Source organism: Macadamia integrifolia, chromosome 6 (genome assembly GCF_013358625.1).
Source record: "Macadamia integrifolia cultivar HAES 741 chromosome 6, SCU_Mint_v3, whole genome shotgun sequence".
Classification (NCBI taxonomy): Eukaryota; Viridiplantae; Streptophyta; class Magnoliopsida; order Proteales; family Proteaceae; genus Macadamia; species Macadamia integrifolia.
Window position 1 is genome coordinate 39,688,257 of NC_056562.1, and position 21,108 is coordinate 39,709,364.

At 38.4% G+C, this 21,108-nt stretch overlaps 1 protein-coding gene across 3 annotated transcripts; it reads right to left on the reverse strand.

Annotated features, from left to right (window-relative positions):
• Positions 1 to 212: 212 nt before the first annotated feature.
• On the reverse strand, positions 213 to 20,353 carry LOC122081931 (CDPK-related kinase 3). 3 transcript variants are annotated; one of them, XM_042649355.1, is made up of 12 exons: positions 19,413 to 20,353; positions 15,912 to 16,042; positions 14,064 to 14,105; positions 13,816 to 13,924; positions 13,606 to 13,684; positions 5,310 to 5,606; positions 3,960 to 4,069; positions 3,096 to 3,203; positions 2,851 to 2,913; positions 1,220 to 1,387; positions 968 to 1,137; positions 213 to 896 (listed from the first exon to the last, which is right to left on the reverse strand). In XM_042649355.1, the coding sequence occupies exons 1-11, from the start codon at positions 19,950 to 19,952 to the stop codon at positions 991 to 993; spliced, it is 1,794 nt and encodes a 597-aa protein (XP_042505289.1). In that variant the 5' UTR covers positions 19,953 to 20,353; the 3' UTR covers positions 213 to 896; positions 968 to 990. The 3 variants fall into 3 exon arrangements, with proteins under 3 accessions (XP_042505289.1, XP_042505288.1, XP_042505287.1); XM_042649354.1 differs by having other exon boundaries at positions 213 to 887; positions 19,413 to 20,352; XM_042649353.1 differs by having other exon boundaries at positions 213 to 1,137; positions 19,413 to 20,352.
• Between the last annotated feature and the right edge of the window lie 755 nt (positions 20,354 to 21,108).

Genomic DNA, 21,108 nt, shown 5'->3' on the forward strand with positions numbered 1-21,108 from the left:
GGAGGGGGAGAAGGAGTGGCCTATGTTGTAAACTTAGTTGGCAAGCTGCACCTCATCTCAATGACTTAATTTCATCCTACAATATGGATAGAAATGGTTCATAAATATCAAAATTTCGGTAAATTACAACACATTATATTGATTCACCCAAGGTTGCTAATGTAACAAGTTTAAATGCCATCCAAGATCAAAAATAGTTTTGACAAGAATCATAACACTTCAAATTTCTCCTTTCTATATTTTATGAAGAAAAAAAAAAATGCCACTATGCACAATGAACCATTATCTTCCACATGGCAGCACATGAGTAGGGTACGGTGAGGTCACATGGTAAATAATGAAGTCTAGTAAGACCCTATAGAATAATAAAGGGTTTACACTTCACCATCTACTACATCACACGGTATATGAATAGGGTAAAGAGGGAGATAGTGAGGGTGATCCTTCACCATGTGAACCCCAGGCGGACCCTTCATTTTAAAAGAGCTACACAAGATCCCAACCAGACCAAACAATACACAAATTCCTAATCATTTACACGTTCCAATCTCTCTGTATGCGTAGAGGATCCAAAATCCGATTACCCACAGCTCCACTCATCTGAACATGAATCCCAAGTTCAACCAGGTCTCCTCAAAGTACCCATGAAAAATAGCTTTAAAAAAAATAAGAAAAAGAGAATGTCTCCTATTATTTTGAGAACAAGCAGGTGGGTTGGTTCCAGGTGGAGAAAAATTTTACCAAATAAGTTAGATGGATCATCAATGATTGGGAAGGGTAATCCCATATCCAATGGTATACACAGGAGCGGTGCCACGGACGCAGGCTTGGCAGCTTCTTGCTGGGTCGATCAAAATCATTTTGAATTGCCTCGGGCAGCCTCACATCTGAATTGACTATAAATTCATTTACACACACTTCTATCCCAAGTAAAGAGGGTAAAAATTTTGCAAACCTTCCTATGTACCTTTGAAACAATTAAGTCACATGCTATGCAGATGACTGATGTCTTGTATTTGAGCTGCGAATTGTCACACCATGCAAAAATTTGGTGTACCCAAGAAAGCTCAGCTTGCCATCTGAGCTTCTGATCCAGTCATTTAGGATCGAGTGAGCCGTAGGGCCGAGATTCATTTCCTGCAAAAATGGTTTTTGATCAAGTTTACCGCTTAGGGAATTCAAATATCGTTCATTTGCTTGAAGCCATAGCTACACATACCCGCGCCAATTCATCCACTGATGTAACTCGGTTCCCCTCCTGTTCAAAATATTCAAAAGCTGTACTCGCAATCTGCTCCCACTTCTCAAGAGCCTCCAATTGATATGTGCTGATTGCTGCAGCGCAGAACTCTTCAAAGTCCATTTTTCGATGAGAGAGTTGTTCCATCTGAGAAAAAAATAACGAGTTTAAGCCGTTACCAAGAATGCCACCATGAAACAACTGTCATAAGTATGTATGCCCAGAACAAAAGGCTTTTTTTTTTTTTTTTGATAGCCCAACCAGAAAGTAATCTCTGGTTGGCAGGCCCATTTCCACCGTGTGGCAAGTCACATGAGGCTGGAATTTGGTGGACATATAGAACACAGTGTCCCCAGATTACATATCAAAGCTCCGGCTCAAACGGAGTTTACCACATGGCACAATGAAGCATTGAAAATTTATGGACTACCAAAAGGATGTACAGGTTAATAAGGGATGCATGAATGTACATGGGAGGGTTTGTCAGAATGATGCTGACATAGATAGAAACTGTACAAGGTTAATTAAGCTTACAACTTGTTCATGAAACTACATTAAGATTGCTTAAAGACCTCCCTCATGCAAGAGAAGAAAGAGATACTACCAAGCCATACGTACACAATCTATTGTTGTTTTAAGTATAATATAACTAGAGGTTTTTAGTACTTATTTATGAACCTAGTTTTTCTACAAAACATTAAGGTAAGAATTTCTTTAATGGGCACCTAGAAGCTAGATCTGCCACATGGTCGGTCAGATGAGGCTGAATTTTTTAGGACATGTAGAACCCAAGGTCCCCGCTCACATGCCAAATTTCAGACCAATCTGAGTTTGCCAAGCGGCAAAACAAAGAATTGAAAAATCTAAGTCTTCCAAGGGGTCGCACATGACTACAATTGGGTGCACGGGCACATATACAGGAGGGTATGGCATTAGATGGGAGGATAAATGATTGAATTTGAGGCTGAAATTTTGAACACATAGTCTATTAGGCCATTACCTAATAGCGGGAGCCTTGTGCAATGGGCTGTTCTTTTTTTATTTTTTTTGGGTCTATTAGGCCATTACCTAGATATCCAAAGTCATATTTGCGACATCACTCTTCTATGTGGAAAAACTGTGTTCCTGTTAAGGAGATCCCCAACAGCCATGGAGGAAAAGTTTTTTGCTTTATTAATTTACTACATATGTTCACACCCTCAGCCCATACACAACTGATCTATTAAACAGGTTAGACACATCTAAACGAAAATTTACCTGAACATGATTATCACTTAAATCAAGCCCAATATTACATGTAGTATTTATGTCAAGCCGGTAGATGATGTCAGGAGCAGCCAACTTATGTATATTCATGATGTGTGCTATGAATTTTGAAACTAGGATTCAGTCCAAAGCAGGCTGAATTTAGATTTGTATCAAGTGAAAATAAACAAAAAGATCCACCTTACATTAACTGAATTCATGGACTAAGCTTATATTCATCCTCAACCCAGATATTCCATTAACTACAACAATGATAAGAACCCATTTTTAAACATGTACCATGACATTTCATATCCTAAGCAAAAGATTTCAACAACTGTAGGCACCAGAAACGAAGGTCTTACAGTGTTTAAAATGTCGAGAACCCTTGATTCTTTCATGGCATCAGTAGCATTTCGCAGGAGAGCCTGCATAGTATAAGGGTAAGAGAAAAATACATTAACGAATAAGATTAACACTATTTATTAAATCTTTACCAGTAAATGCCTCTGGCACTCCATCAAGCAGTAAAAGCAAATCCTGAGATGACACCCTAAATGCTCAAGTAAATGAAGCACTTTCTTTCAAAAGGAACGGTAAAGCAACTAACCATTTTAAAGTTCTCATGAGAAACACGCCCATCTTTATGGGGTTCCAACAGCCTATACTGAGCCCTAAGGTACATGAGTTCATCCTCAGTTAGTGCCTTTGACAAAGCCTGCAGCCATAAGAATATCAAGCTTTGAAACAAAAATACCACTAGCAAGGAAGAAAAATGTAAATTGTGGTCTAGAGCAGGAAAAAGAAATTGAGATAAGAATACATAATTTCAAATGAAGAGAGTAAAGAAAACAGAAAATCCAAGGACTAACAAGGCAAGCAAGAATCCCAATATACCCCTCTCTCTCTCTCTCTCTCTCTCTTTTTTTTTTTTTTTTTTTTTGGGGGGTGGTGGGGGGGGTGGGCGGAGTGTTTAAATTCAGGATCCAGGCTCTCTGCTCAGACTCCTATCCCGATCCAGTCCCAAGTTGACTAGCTGATCTGAGTAATCCAACTGTAATACAAGAAATGGGAAGGGGGTTGTAAAGTAGTTACTGGAATATGAAAATGTAAGAGATATAAAAGATGTTAATCTAAGTAGCATAGACATCTACTGTTGAATAGCCAATTACTAGAATATTATTATGTGGGATCAGAGTAAAGTAGAACTATTAAACTTACACTTAACTGTACTACATATTAGTACATACTGGAGTAAACCAACTCGATCCGAATAAAAGAAAACACTTTAACATGGAAACCACCAATAGAAAATAATATCCAAATGTTCTCCATGGCCACAAGTAAATTAAATAACCAGCAGAGGTATAGTTATTTCATGATGTTTCGGATCAACATACTCCAGTATCAGCAGCAGTAGCTTGCATATGGACAATGACAAACATAATTAGAAACTATGACAAAGAGGGACTACCTTTAATGCTGCACGTTTAAAAGGAGTGGCACGAAGGTATGACTTGACTAACTTGTAGATCAATATATCTAAAGGCACAGGACAGCTTTTACCTCGCAACCATGGGTGAGCTGCCAAAATATGAGGATTTGTTAGTTCTCATAAATAATGAACATCACAAACAACTGACACTTATATATACTCATCTCCAGCATCTAACTTAAAATGCCTAAATTGTTTGAATCAAAACAGCCCTGGAACGGTTCAGAAAAGGCTTGAGTTGCAAATGGTTTTGAATCGGCCTGACTCAGTCGAATCGTTCAGTGACTCGCTAAATCATTCGATTCAGGGTCGATTTAAGAACAAGATTCTGGCCGAGTCTCAAAACCAGTTCAACTCAGCGGAAGTATGTGGCACATGGTTTCAATTTTAACATATTATAAAGCTTTTTTTTTTTTAGTATATCCTTTCTGCTTCTAAAAGACATCTAATCCCCTTCCATAATAATCCCAAGCATCGCTTCACTTTGTCAACACTAGGAGAGAGAATTTTGAAGATTTTGGGAGTTTCTTCATCTCTACATCCCCTCCCCATAAGTGATCTTCATATCTCAACAATTGGGGATTTTTTTAGTTCTGTTTGTTACAATTTTAAAGAGGTCCAAAATGTTTAGAAGATCAAAGATTTGAAAAATATTGCGGCTACTTCAAGTTTGTGACTCATTGTGCTTGTTACAGCCGCTCATCCCAAAAGATCGAGCTCTTAACTACGGGCTACAACAATGTGTATCAACACACAACCACCACCCCGGACGTGCAGGCCCACACACACACATGGCTCTACATGGGCACCATCACATGGTGGTGCCATCATGTGGCACCAAGGGGCACAACAACACATAACACAAACCTCTCGCACTTACCAGGGATTGAACACTCAACCCCTGGCTCTGATACCATTTGCTATGATTCTCAGACTGTTGGGCACTTGAGCTAGGGAACATAGCCTATTTATCACATATGCACTTAGTATTTCCTTCTTACTTGTTTAATCTTTAATGACCTTACATGCATACGCATTAGTGACATGTGAATCTTACTGATTGGTGATTTATACCAACAATCTTGTCATGGTATGGGCATGTAGTCAGTCTTTCAACATTACTTGTTTTTATGATAAATGAACTGAAATAGATGAACTATTGTTTATTACATTACTTCTATTTTTTACAATTTTTTGGAAAATTAGATTGAATCTTACGAATCACAGGTCGATTCGTAGAAATTACAATGCCATTTAGTTTTGACAACGGATCAAACTACTGCAATTGTACACTGGAAATGCAGAAAAACAATGGAATTGGCAACTTACTCAGAGCTTGTGCTGCCGTCATTCTTTTCCTGTGATCCTTGTTCAGAAGCCTTTTCACAAAATCTTTGGCTTCGGTTGTTACCACAGGCCAAGGTGAATCATCAAAGTTAGGATCAGCTCTTAAAACGGCACGAAAAATACCCGACTCTGTACGTGCCCAGAAAGGTCTACTTCCACATAACAAAATATATGTTATGACACCAATACTCCAAATATCTGCTTCCATAGTATATGACCTATGGAGAACTTCAGGTGCAACATAGTATGCACTGCCAACAATATCATTGAGTCTTTCATCTGCACAAAAGAAAAAAGCTACAGATTTTTCCTTTGGACATACAGTAAGATTTTTCTCCCCGCTCCCCCCCCCCCCCACAACACACAGGCACACACACACACAAAAAAAAAAAAAAAGGAAACAATTATTTTGAGTATATGCTAAATTTTCACAATTATATCAAGAATTACAGTAATAAACGAACAGAGAACCACATATAATGCTGAGAATAAAAATGACTAAGAAGTTCCATAAGAAATTGCTCTCTCCAAACAAAATATTTCAGTAAGAAATTTTACGCACATTAGCTTTTGGAATATATCTAAATGTGTTTCTCTGGTAATGTCATAGCCTCTCCACAAATTGTGCTATTGGTTCAACAATTTAATACCTAAAAAAATCATTTTTTATACAGCATGGACCAGACTTCTACATGCCTGATGCCATACTTAAGATTTCTGAATCACCCTGAAGTGGATTCAAAAACCCTTAAAATAAGAAACACAACATGGGCACCAAGTCATAGGGTCATAACCAAAAGTAAAGGGAGAAACCAGCCAGATGTTTTCACCACTTCCAAGTCTCAGCCATCCAATGCTTAAGGGTGCCAGCATTAGGCCAAACCAATAGCACAAACCTAAACCACCCATTTAGACCAAGACTACCCACATATGGTTTACTTGTCGGGTTTCAGTTTTCAGCACAGGCCAATTTAAGTTTTCGGTTCGGCCTTTTTCAGGGCCAATTAGACAGATAAGTCCTGGAAAAAAAAAAAGGAACAATTTAACAGGATTAAAAACCGATGGGACCAACCAGTTATCCCAGTAAAAATCTATTTTGAAATTTTCTACCATCTCTCCCTCTCACTTGTAGACTTGCCTTTCCTTTCTCCTCTTCTTTAATTTCCAATATAGGAATAAGTATGGGTGCATTCTCTTTGCCCTTTCTCCTCCCTTGGAGAAAAAGGTTATATGTTTCAGTCACACATAAACCCACAAGGGAACAGAGAATGTGGTGGAGGGCCAGTAGGGAAAGGGAAGAATTCTGAGAGGAAACTTAGAGTTGGAGGGGAGAAATAGGAATCACACACAGAAGAAAAAGAAAGGGGGTGGGGCAGGAAGTTCACACGCACCAGTCCATAGGCTATTATACCTAACCAACTCAATTCATCTTTTCATTCAACTACTATCATTAGTTAAATATCTATTTATAAAACCCAAAAGTCAAAGACTCCTAATAACTTCCTTTAACTTAGACTAATAAAAATAGAAACTCAAACTTAAATAGGAAATTTCCCTACTTGTCTAATACATACCCCAAAATAAAATATTACAAATCTTTCCCAAATAAAATAAATCCTAAATTTCTTACAATTGTTGGTTAAATATCTATTTATAAAGCCCAAAAGGCAAAGACTCGTAATAACTTCCTATAACTTAGACTAACAAAAATAGAAACTCAATAAAACTTACACTGGAAATTTCCCTAGTTGTCTAATACATACCCCAAAATAAAAGATTACAAATATTATCCAAAAATAAATAAATCCTAAATTTCCTACAAAACAAATACCAATCTTTGACTTGGTTCTTGATTGGAGCAATCAAACGGGTTCAGCCCGGTCCAATGAATCGCACTTGCATCGATGCCCCCTAAGTTGAGAAAAACTCGATCACGAGTTCTGTAGAAGAGTAAAAATAAAAGCTCATGAATGGGGGTAAAACCCCCCTTGTCTGCAACACGAAAAATATCCATAATATGAAGCTTTGGTGTTGCATTCAAGTCGGGAAAATCATGGGAAAGCACGAATTCATGATGAGGAATAGTTGTCATTGCACTGACTTCTAGTGTTCCTTAATCCACAATCTTCTTGTTTTTCGTTGTCATTACTAGTTCCACATCCGAATTGTCTTCCTCGTGTTGACCCATTCCGTTCGTCCCGTGGTTGCACTGTCAATATCACCTGCTTTGACTCAAATGATATTTCATCAACCAATCCGTGAAGAACAAATGTCTAGCGCATGCGAAAAGGTTGTGGGGTGCACAAATTTCTATCACAATCAACAACACCTTTTCGTTCTTCCAACCATTCTCAACCCAATTTTATAAGCACCATCACAATACGAAGAGACGGAGAACTCGACGAAGACATCATCCTCAAATTCGGTTATGATCTGGTTGATCTTGGACAACGTATCCACCACAGATCACGAGATGAAATTGTTGCTTTGCCTCTCATCAATCAACAAATTAGCAAGTTTCCATTAGGCAATTGCACTCCTTAAACACAAGGGAATCATGGCTCAGGCCCACACAAAAAATAGAAAGCCCAAATAAAAGGAGGAGCAAAATAGTAAATAAACTGAATGGTAAACAATGGTAGAATTGTAATTCTGGGAAGTGCAAATATAAACACACAATAAGAGAGGTATTTCACGTATGGGGTGGGAGGGGCAAACTTGGAAACAAGTAAAAAAAAAAAGATACCTAGGAATGAGAGGAGAATGGAGGAAATACTTGAAGATCTAAAAAGAAAATCCAACGCCAAAAGTGTGGTGGTTTAAACACAGCTATTTGGAGGGCAAAGATCCATGTAGCTGACCATGTTTAGGTGGGATGTCCCGAAGGTGTTGCACTGCTTTGTTTCTTTCATGTGTCTTTTCATCTTTTTCTTATTCCCTTTTATCTTATACTTCAGAGGATCCATGTAGCCAACCCCATTTATTTGGGAAAAGGCTGAATTGTTGTTGCAAAGTGGGGGTTTAAAGAGGAAGCCTTATCGTGGGAAGGGGTGGAAGACGTGTGTAACTCGTCTTCTACCTCTGCCAATAGGAGAACAACGCTAGAACTCAACTCAACTTGGACTTTGGCAAAGAATTCTTCAGCTGCTACCTCTAGTACTCCAATAAGGAGAGATTCAAAGAATAGCAAGGTAAACCAAAGACTAGCGGCTAGAGGGAAACAAGGTATGAATTTTTTTTCTTTGGTTCTGTGTCTCTTGCTCTCTCTTTCTCTTCCTCTTTTTTTTTTTTCCCCTTGCTGCTAGCAGAACCCTAAAGCATGGGTCAATCAAAGTTGTGGGGAAAAAAAAGAGGGTGGGGGGAAGGCTATTCCTAGGATCCAAAGGGAGATGTTAGGGTTTTGGTTGAAAGAACTTGTCTCTTTTTTTTTTTTTTTTTTTTTTTTTTTTTTTTTACTATGTTTCTCAACAGGGTCTTCTTCTTACATTTTTAGCTCTCGGCAGAATTAGGCAAGCAGGAAGGATTGGAAGGGAAAGAGAACATGATGGGGAAGGATAGGGGATCCTTCAGCTTTGATACCAAATTAGTGGATGGCTGATAGGGGAAGGGAAGAATTCTGAGAGGAGACTCAAAGTTAGAGGGGAGAAAGAGGAATCAAACATAAAAGAAGGGAAGCAAGGAAGTTCGCACGCACCAACCCATAGGCTCTCAAACACAACCAACTCAATTCATCTTTTCATTCAATTACTCCAAAAGGCAAAGACTCCCGGTAACTTCCTAAAACTTAGACTAACAAATATAGAAACTCGATAAAACTTAAATTAGAAATTTCCATACTTGTCTAATAGCTATCCCAAGATAAAAGATTACATATTTTTCGTGCTTAGTGGGGCTGTCAAGAATTCGTTATCTCATACGTCCTTTCATAAAAGTTGGTTGGGTGATGGATTGTCATGGTGGTGGACGTAATGCATGTAGGACGTTTTGGCTTGACCGATCTTATATGGTACGTCAAGTAGACAGTCAGTACCTTATTATAGTCTGTCCTTATTAGCCTATGGTTGATTTGTAGTGATGCGTCAGACAAGGATTAAAGTATTGGTATCGATCACTGTATCGGATGGCTAAATCGAAGATACGTATCAGAGGGTATCGTATTGGAAATACGCTAAGATATACTAAAAATCAAGGATTAAAGTATCGATATCGGTCGGCTAAATTTAAGATACGTATCGGAGGGGTATCGTATCGGAGATACTTTAAACCATAGCGTCAAGTTCACAGCTGGCACTTGTTATAATTAACCATAACCTGTCAATATTTTTGCATGGATCCTCGCACTCGTCCTTGCTTAGAATCTCCACGGAGCCAACCCCATTAAGTTGGGATAAGGTTTTGAATGTTGTATCTTTCCCAAATAAAATAAATCCTAAATTTCCTACTGAACAATCGAACAGGTTCAGCCTGGTCCAATGAATTGCTCTTGCATCATAATGATGCCTACAAATAAGAAAGCAATGAAACCGAAGCTAGTAATTTATCAGTTTTGGTCGTAAGTCCCAAGACCAATAAGCGTATCAGTCCAACTTCGTTCTTGCGCCAGATAGGTGGACCCCTAAGGTCAGCACGACCCAGAGTTTAAAAACATGGAATCGGTTTGGATTGACACCCAAAATTGGTGTGTAGATCCGTAACCCTAGTTTCCGTACAAGGATCGATTTGATCCAGATCGTTTGGAATCGAGCTCGGCCTCTGCCAATTCCAATCCAAATCAGTCCGAATTGGGCGATCCAATACAAATCCCTAGCTCAACAGGATTTGTATTGGATCGACTCATTTAACACCTCTACCAATGCTCCTCGATTTCAGGATAATTCCAATTAGCATCTGAAAGTGTACCAATGCCATGAGACATCAATGGCTCTTTCTCTATGTCAAGGCTCCAAAAGAATGACACTCATAGGTAAAAGAATTAAAACAGAAATGATAGGGGAGAAAAAAGAAACTCGCCCATTGATGCTAGGGCTGTGCATTTAGAAATAGAAGAAAAGTAAAAGAGTAACTTTCTCATCAATGCTAGGGCTGCAGATGGAAATAGTGTGGCAATTCTTTCTGTCAGATTTGATTTGGATTGAATAGTCTCCCACCCTCCCTTTGTTTGCTGTCCACCTTTAGACAGAGGGCTGCTGAGAAAGTAGCCTAAAAGAAATATTTTTCCATTTAGATTGTGCAGAAGAGGCAATTTCCTTTCACAGAATTGATAACAAGAAAAGGAAAAAGAAACTGAGATGGAAATTCTGTTGAGCCTTCAGAACCACAGAAATCATATTTAGATTACAATTTCCTTGAAGTTATAATACGTTAAAACAGAAAAATGTTGTACAGGGTAATATATTGGTAAACTACATGCATAAATACAAGTGATGTATTTTAGATATGGCTAATATTAAAAGACTCAAAGAATTCAAAAAATGACCCAAAAAAAGGCAACTGGAATGAATTATTAAAGATCCTTCAAATTAAAAAATGATACAAATAAATGAATGGATTCCAGTTTGCATTCTCTGATTCCCGAGTACTTAATCATGTCAAAGTTAACATTTTCAAAAGCTCATACAAAAATTCCACATTTTCCCTAAGGGCCTGTTTATTTAGAGGGGAATTGGGGGTGGAAATATTGTCAGTATGAAACTCACATGTTAGTGGGGTGAAAGACAAGGCAAGTAAAGATGAGCATGGTTCAAGAACTCAAGCGATACCATCGAAATTTCCCACACTTCGACGGTATCCCATGGCTCCGATACCATATAGCCTGTGACTTTTAAAAGTCACTGGTTTCGACAGGTTTCAACCGAAATGTGGGAAATTTTGAGGAGACCAATGGGTTCGACCCTTTGGGTGGAACCAGCCTTTATAAAACATGCTTAAATGGGAAACCAAGTGTTTTCATTTCAAAATTTCGACCCTCTTCCCATATTTTCTTTTCTGTAAAGTGGGAAAGTTGAGAAAACACTCAAGATTTTCCCCTTGTGCCCAAAAAATTTCAATCTAAGCTTGGATCTTGCAAAATCCATCTAAGGAAGGGAGCTTGGAACACTTTAGAGTGTTTGAGTGTTGAAGATTGAGACTTGAGAGATAACTAACAATTATGTAATATTATTATTTATTTTGAATCCTTTGCATTATGTTTTATTTGTTTTAAACTTTTATTCATGTATTTCACAACTATGTACTTATGTAGATTGTAGACTACATATAATACAAATTATGTACTTATGTAATATAGTTTCAGTCAACGACTCAACGTACATTAGCAAACTTTGGTTCACACCACAAGTATGACTTTAGGTGTTTTTTCTATGAAACTAATTATGTGAATTTTTTAGAAATGTCCAAAATAGGATGTACACAAAAAATTAGGCAAAAAAAAAAACACATTTTAAGGGTCGAAACCAAAGTTTCCACCCAACAGGGTAAAATCCCCTGGTTTTCTCAAGATTTCCCAGAATTCGACCAAAATTTCGGTCTCCCCAAGGGTCAAACCCTATACCTTGAACCTTGAAGACGAGGTAAAGTTAATCTTTCCCACCCCAGCAGCGTTTGGTTAGTTTGGGAAAGAAAAAAAGTTTCCATAACTTTCCCATTATATTCGTTTGGTTGAAGGAGAGAGATGGATAGAAGGAAAGAATGAGATCTAGGCCAAGCTTCTCCAGGTCCTAAAGAACAACGGAATGACGGGAATATGGAATCTAGAGCGCTCTTTCTGCTCATATGGCCTTCATTCCATCCACACCTTATATATACTGATCACCAGAGGCTCCTCATTCCTTTCCTACTAACCATGAATAAGCCATCACTACCTTCCACCCTGGTAGACAAGTACATAACTAGAATTGCCACACACAGAGAGAGAGAGAGAGAGAGATGGCGAAGGAGATGACCAATGGTAGCAGCTCAGACTCAGAGAATCATGTGAAGATCCCCAATTTCAAGTCCATGAAGCTCTTCATCAATGGAGAATTCATCGACGCGGTCTCATGTTCTTCTCTATCCTTTTATTTTCTCCCTTGCTTCCTCATTTAAGAATTTGATCATGAGTTTCTCAGCTTCAATTGGATATCTATTTCTCAAAGATGATTTTGATAGATTTTTCCTCCTTTGCTGTCTCTGTGTTTGTTTTTAAGAATACATTTTCTGGAAAATTTCCCACTTCTTGTGCTCTGCTAACTGCTAACCTCATAGAAGAATTGAGTGGTGTCCACACAGCCAGCAAACAGTCCATCCCACGATCCCCTCCGGCCTTTGCTGTCTGAAACTCACGCTCCTTCCCATGACCTTTGCCGACTTTCCTTCAACTTTCCTACAAGAGCCCCACTAAATCGGTGGGACTTTGAGAGAGCTGGGATGGAGAAAGCAGCGACTCGACAAGAATTCTGACAAATCTGAGATTGTTTGCTCTATATCCCGCCCCTTAGAGCCAAACAACCTAAAATCACAGTGGGGTGGAATAGTTCATACAACTATCCCACCCCAGCAAAACCCCTCTAAACAAACAGGGCCTAATACTCTGTCACTGAAAAGTTATGCACTACAAACATTTTAGAAATGTCAATTAATTTTTCCCATACTTGAAGGGCAAAAATTACTAACAGAATCAGGAAATCAAAACTTGGGCACTGTTAATAAGCTGTACCAATCATAGTCAATCTATATACATGCTCCCAGGCAAACAGACCCCTGTTGGCTGACATAGAGGACCTGATAAACCAAAGTTCAACCAACCTCCATGGCTACATGCAACACAAGGGCAGCAGAAACAATGAAACAACAAAACCAACATTGAATAGACAGCTTAATATATATATTCCACTATAAAAAAAATAAGCAAATAAAAACTTTCCACATTAATTCTTCATTCGACCAATTGTTCTTTACTCTTTCTTCCATTCATGGATGAAGAAGTTTCAAGGAATCAAAGCCTTCAAAGAAGTTTGACTTAATTTTTTTTCCTTTTTCTGGTGATCAAAAAGAAGACTGACATTTGCAACAGCTGTACATCTCCATTAAACCATCAAAGTAATTCTTGAAATTGTACATCAAAGAAAATCCAGAAATTCAAAATGTCAATTTGAAGGAGAATTGTCCGAAAATTCTCTAGGAGCATTGCTGCATCATACTTTTCAGCTTCTCACTGCTGGAAGACATTATATAATGACTGGAGGAGAGTTCCTCAATGGACTTCAGTAAATATAGATCATAAAAGACCTCTAAGCATTACCTGGTCTAATAAAGTCAGAAAGACCAAAATCAATAAGCTTCATTGGAGCATCTTCATCTCTAGTGGCAAAGAGAAAATTCTGTTTGGAAGTCAAGAAAAAGAAACGTCAGGAGGTAGGAGGAAGGTGAAATTAATATGGGTAAGATGATAAAAGTGTTAAAACAAAGTATGACTGCCTTTCTTATTCAGAAATGTGTTACTGATGCATACCTCCGGTTTTAAATCACGGTGTACAACACCTTGAAGATGGCAAAAGGCAACTACATTTAATATTTGTACAACAATAGCTTTTGCATCTTCCTCTGTGTACCTTCCACCTCTGGAACAAAGAATGGCACATTATAAACTTCAAAAAGTTCCTTTAACCCAAAAATGGATAAAAGAATCCACAGAGTGAGAGAGAGAGAACATATGAAAACCTTCACCAGTTTTAATGAAGACAATAAGCAACCCCCTACCTGGATAAAATTCTGTCCAGCAGTTCCCCACCTTCACACAATCTGATTCACCAAAAAGAAGGGAGGAAATCAGAAAGATATAAAGCGATCATCACAGTACCACATTTTGAATTTTTGGTTCCAGTCAGAAAATCAGAAAAGGATTATGATAGACAAAAATATAATTAGCTACATCTTGGGAAATTAATGCAGGCATGGTTTAAAATTGGGCCATGGTTTGGTATTAGTTTGGGTTGGGCCTTAGTTTTTGGGCTTTGTTGCTGTAATGGGATGAAATATAAACTCCAAAAGTGGGGTATTAAGGGGGTGCATGGAAATTATAACTTTATTAGTTGATCCCATGTTAGAGATTTATCTTATACTTTATTCCTTAGTTGATAATCTTTGAGTTAGTTTAGGAGATATCTAGCTTTCTACGAGTCCTAGTAAGGAAAGTATATATTATATTAGCAGATGATCCAATCCCGGATATATTTTTCCTGTTTTTATAAATAAGCAATGCAACCAACCACTCCCCCATGATTTGAGAATTAATGGATTAAAATGTTTGTTTGGAAACTTGCAAGCTCTCTTATCATACCAATTCATCTTTACATCTGGATTTCCAGATATAATCCTATTTTATATTCCATACCACATCACAACTTCTCTTTAATTCTTATTTTCCCTCTCCTACATCAACAGCCCTTTCTCTCATCTCTATTTCATCTCATCAATCTTACATTTTTTAAATTGTTTTATCTCTCATTTATCTGGAAATTTATTAACTGAGAACTAGTGGTTATTCTCTTGAAATCTCACTATTGGATATGAGAGCAGATAGATCAGGATCTCTTTCATTAATTAGTGGGCCATTACCTGCAGACCCATCAGATCAGTCAGATCTGACTAATCTGCTTCAGGATGTAAACATTCTTCAGCCAATTGTCACTTCCTGGATGCAGTGCATATCAAAGGAGCGTCCAGCTCAGACATTAGACTAGGAGTTAATGAGTCGGGGTCTGACATATGTTATCTTCACGAATTTTACAGCATTGAAAAGATAAATATAACTTAAAGGAAAGGATAAGAATTTCGATCTCAAAGCAAGTCTCGAAACTGAAATATGGGTCAAAACCTGCGAAACCTGGTCGAAATCTGGTTACTTTAGGGGGAAAAATTCGACATGTCATGGGTGGTCAAAACTGGTCTAAACTAGGCTGGTCAAAAGACTCAAAACTGATCGAAACTACCGAAAAATGCGAAAGTCAAAACTGGTCGAAACCAGTAACATTTTTCGATTCGACTCATGGTTTTGGTTCGACCCTACTTGAATTTGGGAATTTCAGCCAAAAGAGATTTATTACCATACTTGAAAGCATAAACGAAAGAACTTGAAAACATAATTGAACCAGTCATCACTATTTGGATGCTGAATACTAAAAAAGAAACTTCCAGATCAGACAGACTGGGAGTTAATAGTTAGGTCTTGACAGAGTTCTAGTTGCAAAAATGACAATTAAATAGGCGAATACATCAAAGAACAAGAAGAAGGCCAAAAGGAACAGAATCAAAGTAAAAAGAACAGAACATTAAGGAGGTAGCAGTAGATATGGCCCCATATGTAGTTGACGTAGATCCCTGGCACAGTATTTGTGTAGACAACCCCAAGATAGTTGCAATAAGGACTTTTTAAGTTCTACTGGGCATTTATAAATCTAAAATGTTGAAGGGGAAAGAGGAGTGGGAGGAAAGAAAATTCATAGAAACAAGCATATATAATAAAACAAAAATCTCAAACGTGAATGCAATTCACCATAAATAGGCCCCATATGAACCACATGAGAAAAAGAAATGGTAAATACGTACTCCATGACTATGTAGACATTATTGGCATCCTCGCATGCATCATAAAATTTTACCAAATTCTGGTGCCCGGATAAAGCTTTTAAAATTTTCACTTCTCTACGAACATCTTCAATTGATATTGCTGTCGTCATCTGCCAACCACGAAATAAAACTCATTTAGCTAGCAAATAGGAAAATACAGCTCAACTTGACACCCATATTATTAGCTAACCTTTCCTCACATGCAAAAAGAATTAAGATGCAGCTCGTGGAGAAAAAAAAAAAAAAAGAGAGAGAGAGAGAAAGAAGGCAACTCACAATTCACATGAGCAATTAGAGGGAAATGGTACAAGCAAAGGCATATCCAACCCTTTCCCCCACCCCCAAAATAATCAAAAAAAAGGATATGATGCCCATAGTTCAAAATCTCAGTCGACACCACCGAGATTTCTCAAATTTTTTTGTTTCGACCTGGGTGTGACCCAATCAAAATGCAAAATTCCATGGTTACGTTTCGATTTGGTATCATTTCAACCGAAATGTTACAAACCTTTTATATAAATTACAAAACTCAATCAAAATGGGTCGAAATTTCGACCAATTTCATTCGTTTCAACAGTCTCGACCGAAAGTAGTGAAAGTTTCCATAAAACCCCAAAATTCCGGATTCTTTGCCAAATCACCTCCATTTCTTGGTGAGACAAAGTGTTGGGGACCACTTCAATGTATCTACAGCAATGATTTGTCGAATTTGAGCAAGATTCCAAGTTGGAGGTATACCTTCTTTTCCCAAAATTATTTTCTGCAAAAAAATAGGGTAAATATTTTGTGATTGACCTTCGATTTTTTATATGCTAGACATTGTTGGCCGATCTACAACTTCACGAAGTCATATTTAATTTTCTATTTTAAAATTTTACTGTTAAAAAATTGATTTTCTTCAAACAATTTTTTCTTTTTAAATATAGGGTTAATATATATTGGCTGGAGCTTAAACTTACCCTTAGTCCGGAAACAAACTACCATTTTGGGTGTGTGTTTTTACAATCTACAGGTTCCAATATGTTTAGAGATGCTTAATTAGGGCTTCCCTAAAGTTTCGGACCAAAATATGGCCCCTGGACCACCAAAATGATCAAATGAATTCAGCAGCCAAAATGTGCAGGATTTCGGTAAAGTTTCAACCAGAACTCAATATTTCAAACTATGATGATGCCAATTGATTTCAGACAGTAAGTTTCTTCTGAAGTATTAATTATTATACTGCTGCTAATCTATTCACGGAGGGATAAAACCAATAAGAATTTAGATAACCTGCTGCCCACAGCTAGCTTTCAAAGACAGAAATTTCATAAGATGGTAGGAACTGGCACAGCTAACAAAAAAGAAAGGGGGTGGAGGGAACCAAAATACATTGTCACACAGAGGAGAAAAGTCTATGCCAGTAGCATGGTTCAAAAAATCGGTGAAATCTCGCCAAAATCTCGGATATTTCAGTTTTTTTTTTTTTTTTCCCGAAACGAAACTGCATACGAAACACAAAAGGACACAATTTCAGTCATCTCGCTGAAATTTCAATCATTTCGGTCCAAAAAATACACCTTTTCATCGGAATTTTAGTCATCTCGGCCATTTTGGTAATTTCGACCATAAGCCACCCATAATGGCCAAGCAAAACACATCAAAAAAGTGCACTGTTTTGCTGAAATTTTGGTCTTTCGGTGCTTTGAAACACTGGAACGAAATGAGTTCTTGAACCTTCGCCAGTAGGGCTCAGCTATTTTTCATCACCGACAAAGAGATCAAATAATGATTGCTAATGAAAGAAAATTTCCTAGAGTCACCGAATTTCCATTCTCTGAATTCACTCACGCGATAAACGCAGCACTGTTGGCTTGCATTATTGCCTGATATCTCTCCCAGACTCGCAACTATTGCATAAACACTCATGAACCTTATCCTCTTAAGAAACGTAATCATGAGGCACTCTAAAATTCTAGTCTTTTACAACATGACAGAACAGCAAAGGACTGATTTTCCTCTTTCTCCAGATACATTTAATGTGTTTTTTTCTGATTGTGAATCAACCATCCAGCTTCTTATCCATTGATACATACATGTGAGGTTTTGGACCTCATCTTCAAGTTGTTCTGAATTCTTTAGGCCTCAATAATATCCTAGGATCTTGTGGATATGCAATATGTCTCTTTTAGCAAGAAGGATGAGAAGAAATTATTAGAATCTGGTGGCCCCAGCAATGGCATCATTTAAGATGTTCCAAATCCTCTTCTAGCAATACAAACATTTGTGCTATAAATTGAACTCCTCATTACTATATATTCCTCCTTAAATGAGTGGTGTAATTTATCCAAATCGTCATCCTCGTCATTTTGATCCTCTTCTATTACCTGAAAATCAACATTCGTTCCCACGGTTTTGTCTTCTTTCTTATTTTTCCAATATATTATGTTGTTTGTTTTGTGAAACTCCTGTGACTAACTTCTATAGCTCATTTTAAATCCCCCACCTCCAGTAACTCTAAGCCCATTTGGGACCTCTTCTGTTACCTCAAAATCAACATCTTGTGTTCGCAGTAGTGTGCTATTTCTTATTTTTCAATCCAGTATGTTGCTTGTTTTGTGAAACCCCAGTAACTCCTACTGCATTTGAAATTTCTTCTTAAATCCCTCACCTCCTATGAACAAATTTCCAACAAGATGTGCATCTATTCAAAGTACTATCTGGGGTAACCCAGATCACATTCTTTGCTAAGTCAATGGGTAAAGAAGTGCAGCCAACAGAACACTTCTTCTCAACAAAGCAAGAACTACCAGCTCAACTATCCTCAGCATGACTGGTTCTCCACTCCAATAAGATAAGCCCAGCAGAGTCGGAAAACATTCTCAGACCGCCATCAATTCTTATCCATCAACAGCTTGATGCAATGAATTATTCAATATCCCCCCTTGCAATTCGATAACTTTCTTCACAAACTTTAAAATTGCTCTTGCAATATAATTGGCGATCGGTCCTATAGAAAAACATGACAGAGTAAAAGTATGAAGATTTTCTGAAAGAGAAGATTAAGCCCCTAAACAGGGATGGCCGATCAACGTATAATGCAAAGAAGGAGAAAAACGTAATGTTGTCATGATCACCAACAATGAGGCATAGGTATTAAAGTAACTTTGCCTTTGATAATTCGGAGGGCAACCCAGGATTGTTCTCTAAGTTCTAGGATCGTTTTTAGTGAGGGGAAAAACCCACTGAAGAACAGCTTAAGACTTTAAGTGGATGTTCTCTCCCATGATCATCTGGTAATCCAGAATTTAACGGAAAGCAAACCAGGAAGTTAATCAGTTTACTATTTTAAGGCTGCGAAGAGCAAAAGAGTAAAACCAACAAACAGTTGCCACGAAATTGCAAAGTTTTAGGGTGAAGCCTACGGAAGACGTGCCGAATATCAATCAATCGCCGCTACCCAGTAACAAAGAAAAAAAATTAAACTACAAATCATCGCACCTTAGCTTTGGAGATGATCTTGACAGCAACAAGGTGACCTTTAGCCTCCCCTTTCTTGCCTTTGGCGGAACACGTATGACCGAAATGCCCACGGCCAACCTCCTTCCCCAATTCGTACTTGGTCTCGAAATTTTTGGAATACTCAAAGTTCTTATCGAGCGAGCGCTCAACTTCAGTGCCATCCTCAGGGATCGGCCCTTCCTTGGGCTTAGAGTGTCCAAACCTTTTGACGAGGGAGGCCTTGATATGCTTCGCCGGAGAAGGAGGAGGGAAGGGGCGGCGGAAAAACCTACGCGGAGTAGACCTCGCCGGCGAGGCAGAGATTCCCGGAGGAAGAGGGCTGCTAGCAGTGCCATGAGGGAAAGGGCTGGGCCAGGGGCTGTTGGAAGAGGAATGAGCTGATGAGTGCTTCACTGATGGCACGCTAACGGCGCCGTTAAAAGGAGTTGAAGTGGGGGGCGTCTGAGGACGATCACCGGTGCGGGAGGTGATGTCGTCTTCGACGACGACGGGAATGTTCTTGCCGTAGCACTGCCCCATCGCTTGCTACGACCGTCCGGAATCGAAAGATCGGTCAAAGTACTAACATGGGAATCAATCTGTTCTCTGTACGGATCTGAGGATTTCGGCAGCACGGACAGAGAGAGAGAGAGAGAGAGAGGGAGGGAGACAGAGATAAAGATATATCAGAAACAAAACGTCCAAAATAGAGAGGGAATAAATGAATTGAGTCAGACAGAACGAAAGACACGCACGAAAACAGAGCGGTTACAGAAGAAACCAAAAGAGAAGGTGAGAGTTGGCGAGGACTGAAGAACGAGAAGAATGAGACTGCACAAGCATACAAACTGAACAGACAGAGAACGAACGAGATAGGCGTGACCGTGAGAGAGATAAATCTATGAGAGTATGGAGATTAAAATCCCATGAAATCTCTTCTCGGAGATTGCGAATCCCTATACAGCGCGCGGGAGTTTTTTTCTTTTTTTTTTTTTTTTTTTTTTGAACCCGACCCATCGGATAGACCAATGGGCCCATGAAAACCATGGGTTCTTATATGTAGGATTCCCCGTTTCTTTATGGAGCCCACGTAGTACGTATGGTCCCGACATTTCCGTGATTTAAAGGGGCGACTCTCAATCATCACTAGCGCGCTCAACCCCCCATCGTTTATCCGACAGTTGGGAGGACCCAGGCATTACTCTAGGTCCATTCAACCATCTGATGTGCATTGGAGGCGTTGGAGAGGATCCTAATGCAATGATTTTTAGATTCGAGCTGATTAGCAAGGGTTTTTCATGTCCGTTACGGATAGGACTGTTTGGCCTATTTTCGATCATTGTTTGTCTACGCCTGTGGTTCTAGACAACTTGAGTGTAATCCGTTCTTCTCAATAGATTCACTTTTTACAAAAAAAAAAAAAAGCAAGGGTTTTTCATGATGGAATACCTAATTTTAATATGTAGAATAATCAAATGTCAGATCACTTCTAATTTGTCAATAGTTGTTTTCCCTCTATGGAGGAACCTTATGTCTACCAAATTCTATGTCCAATTTAAATTTTTATATGAAAAAAGAAACAATTTTCAACAGGACTTATTTATGTGCGCCATAAGCTCAAAAACATTTTTTCTATAATTAAATAAAATTCCAAGAAATAAGAAAATTCGAACATCAAACTCCTATGTGGTAGTTA

Excerpts from the sequence above, each read along its gene's own strand:
- LOC122081931 (XM_042649355.1), bottom strand. The coding sequence starts at position 19,952 with ATGGGGCAGTGCTACGGCAAGAACATTCCCGTCGTCGTCGAAGACGAC. Across the intron at positions 14,106-15,911 it reads AATGTCTACATAGTCATGGA|ATTGTGTGAAGGTGGGGAAC; the intron begins GTACGTATTTAC and ends TTGGTGAATCAG. Across the intron at positions 1,388-2,850 it reads TTCTCGACATTTTAAACACT|ATGGAACAACTCTCTCATCG; the intron begins GTAAGACCTTCG and ends TTTTTTTCTCAG.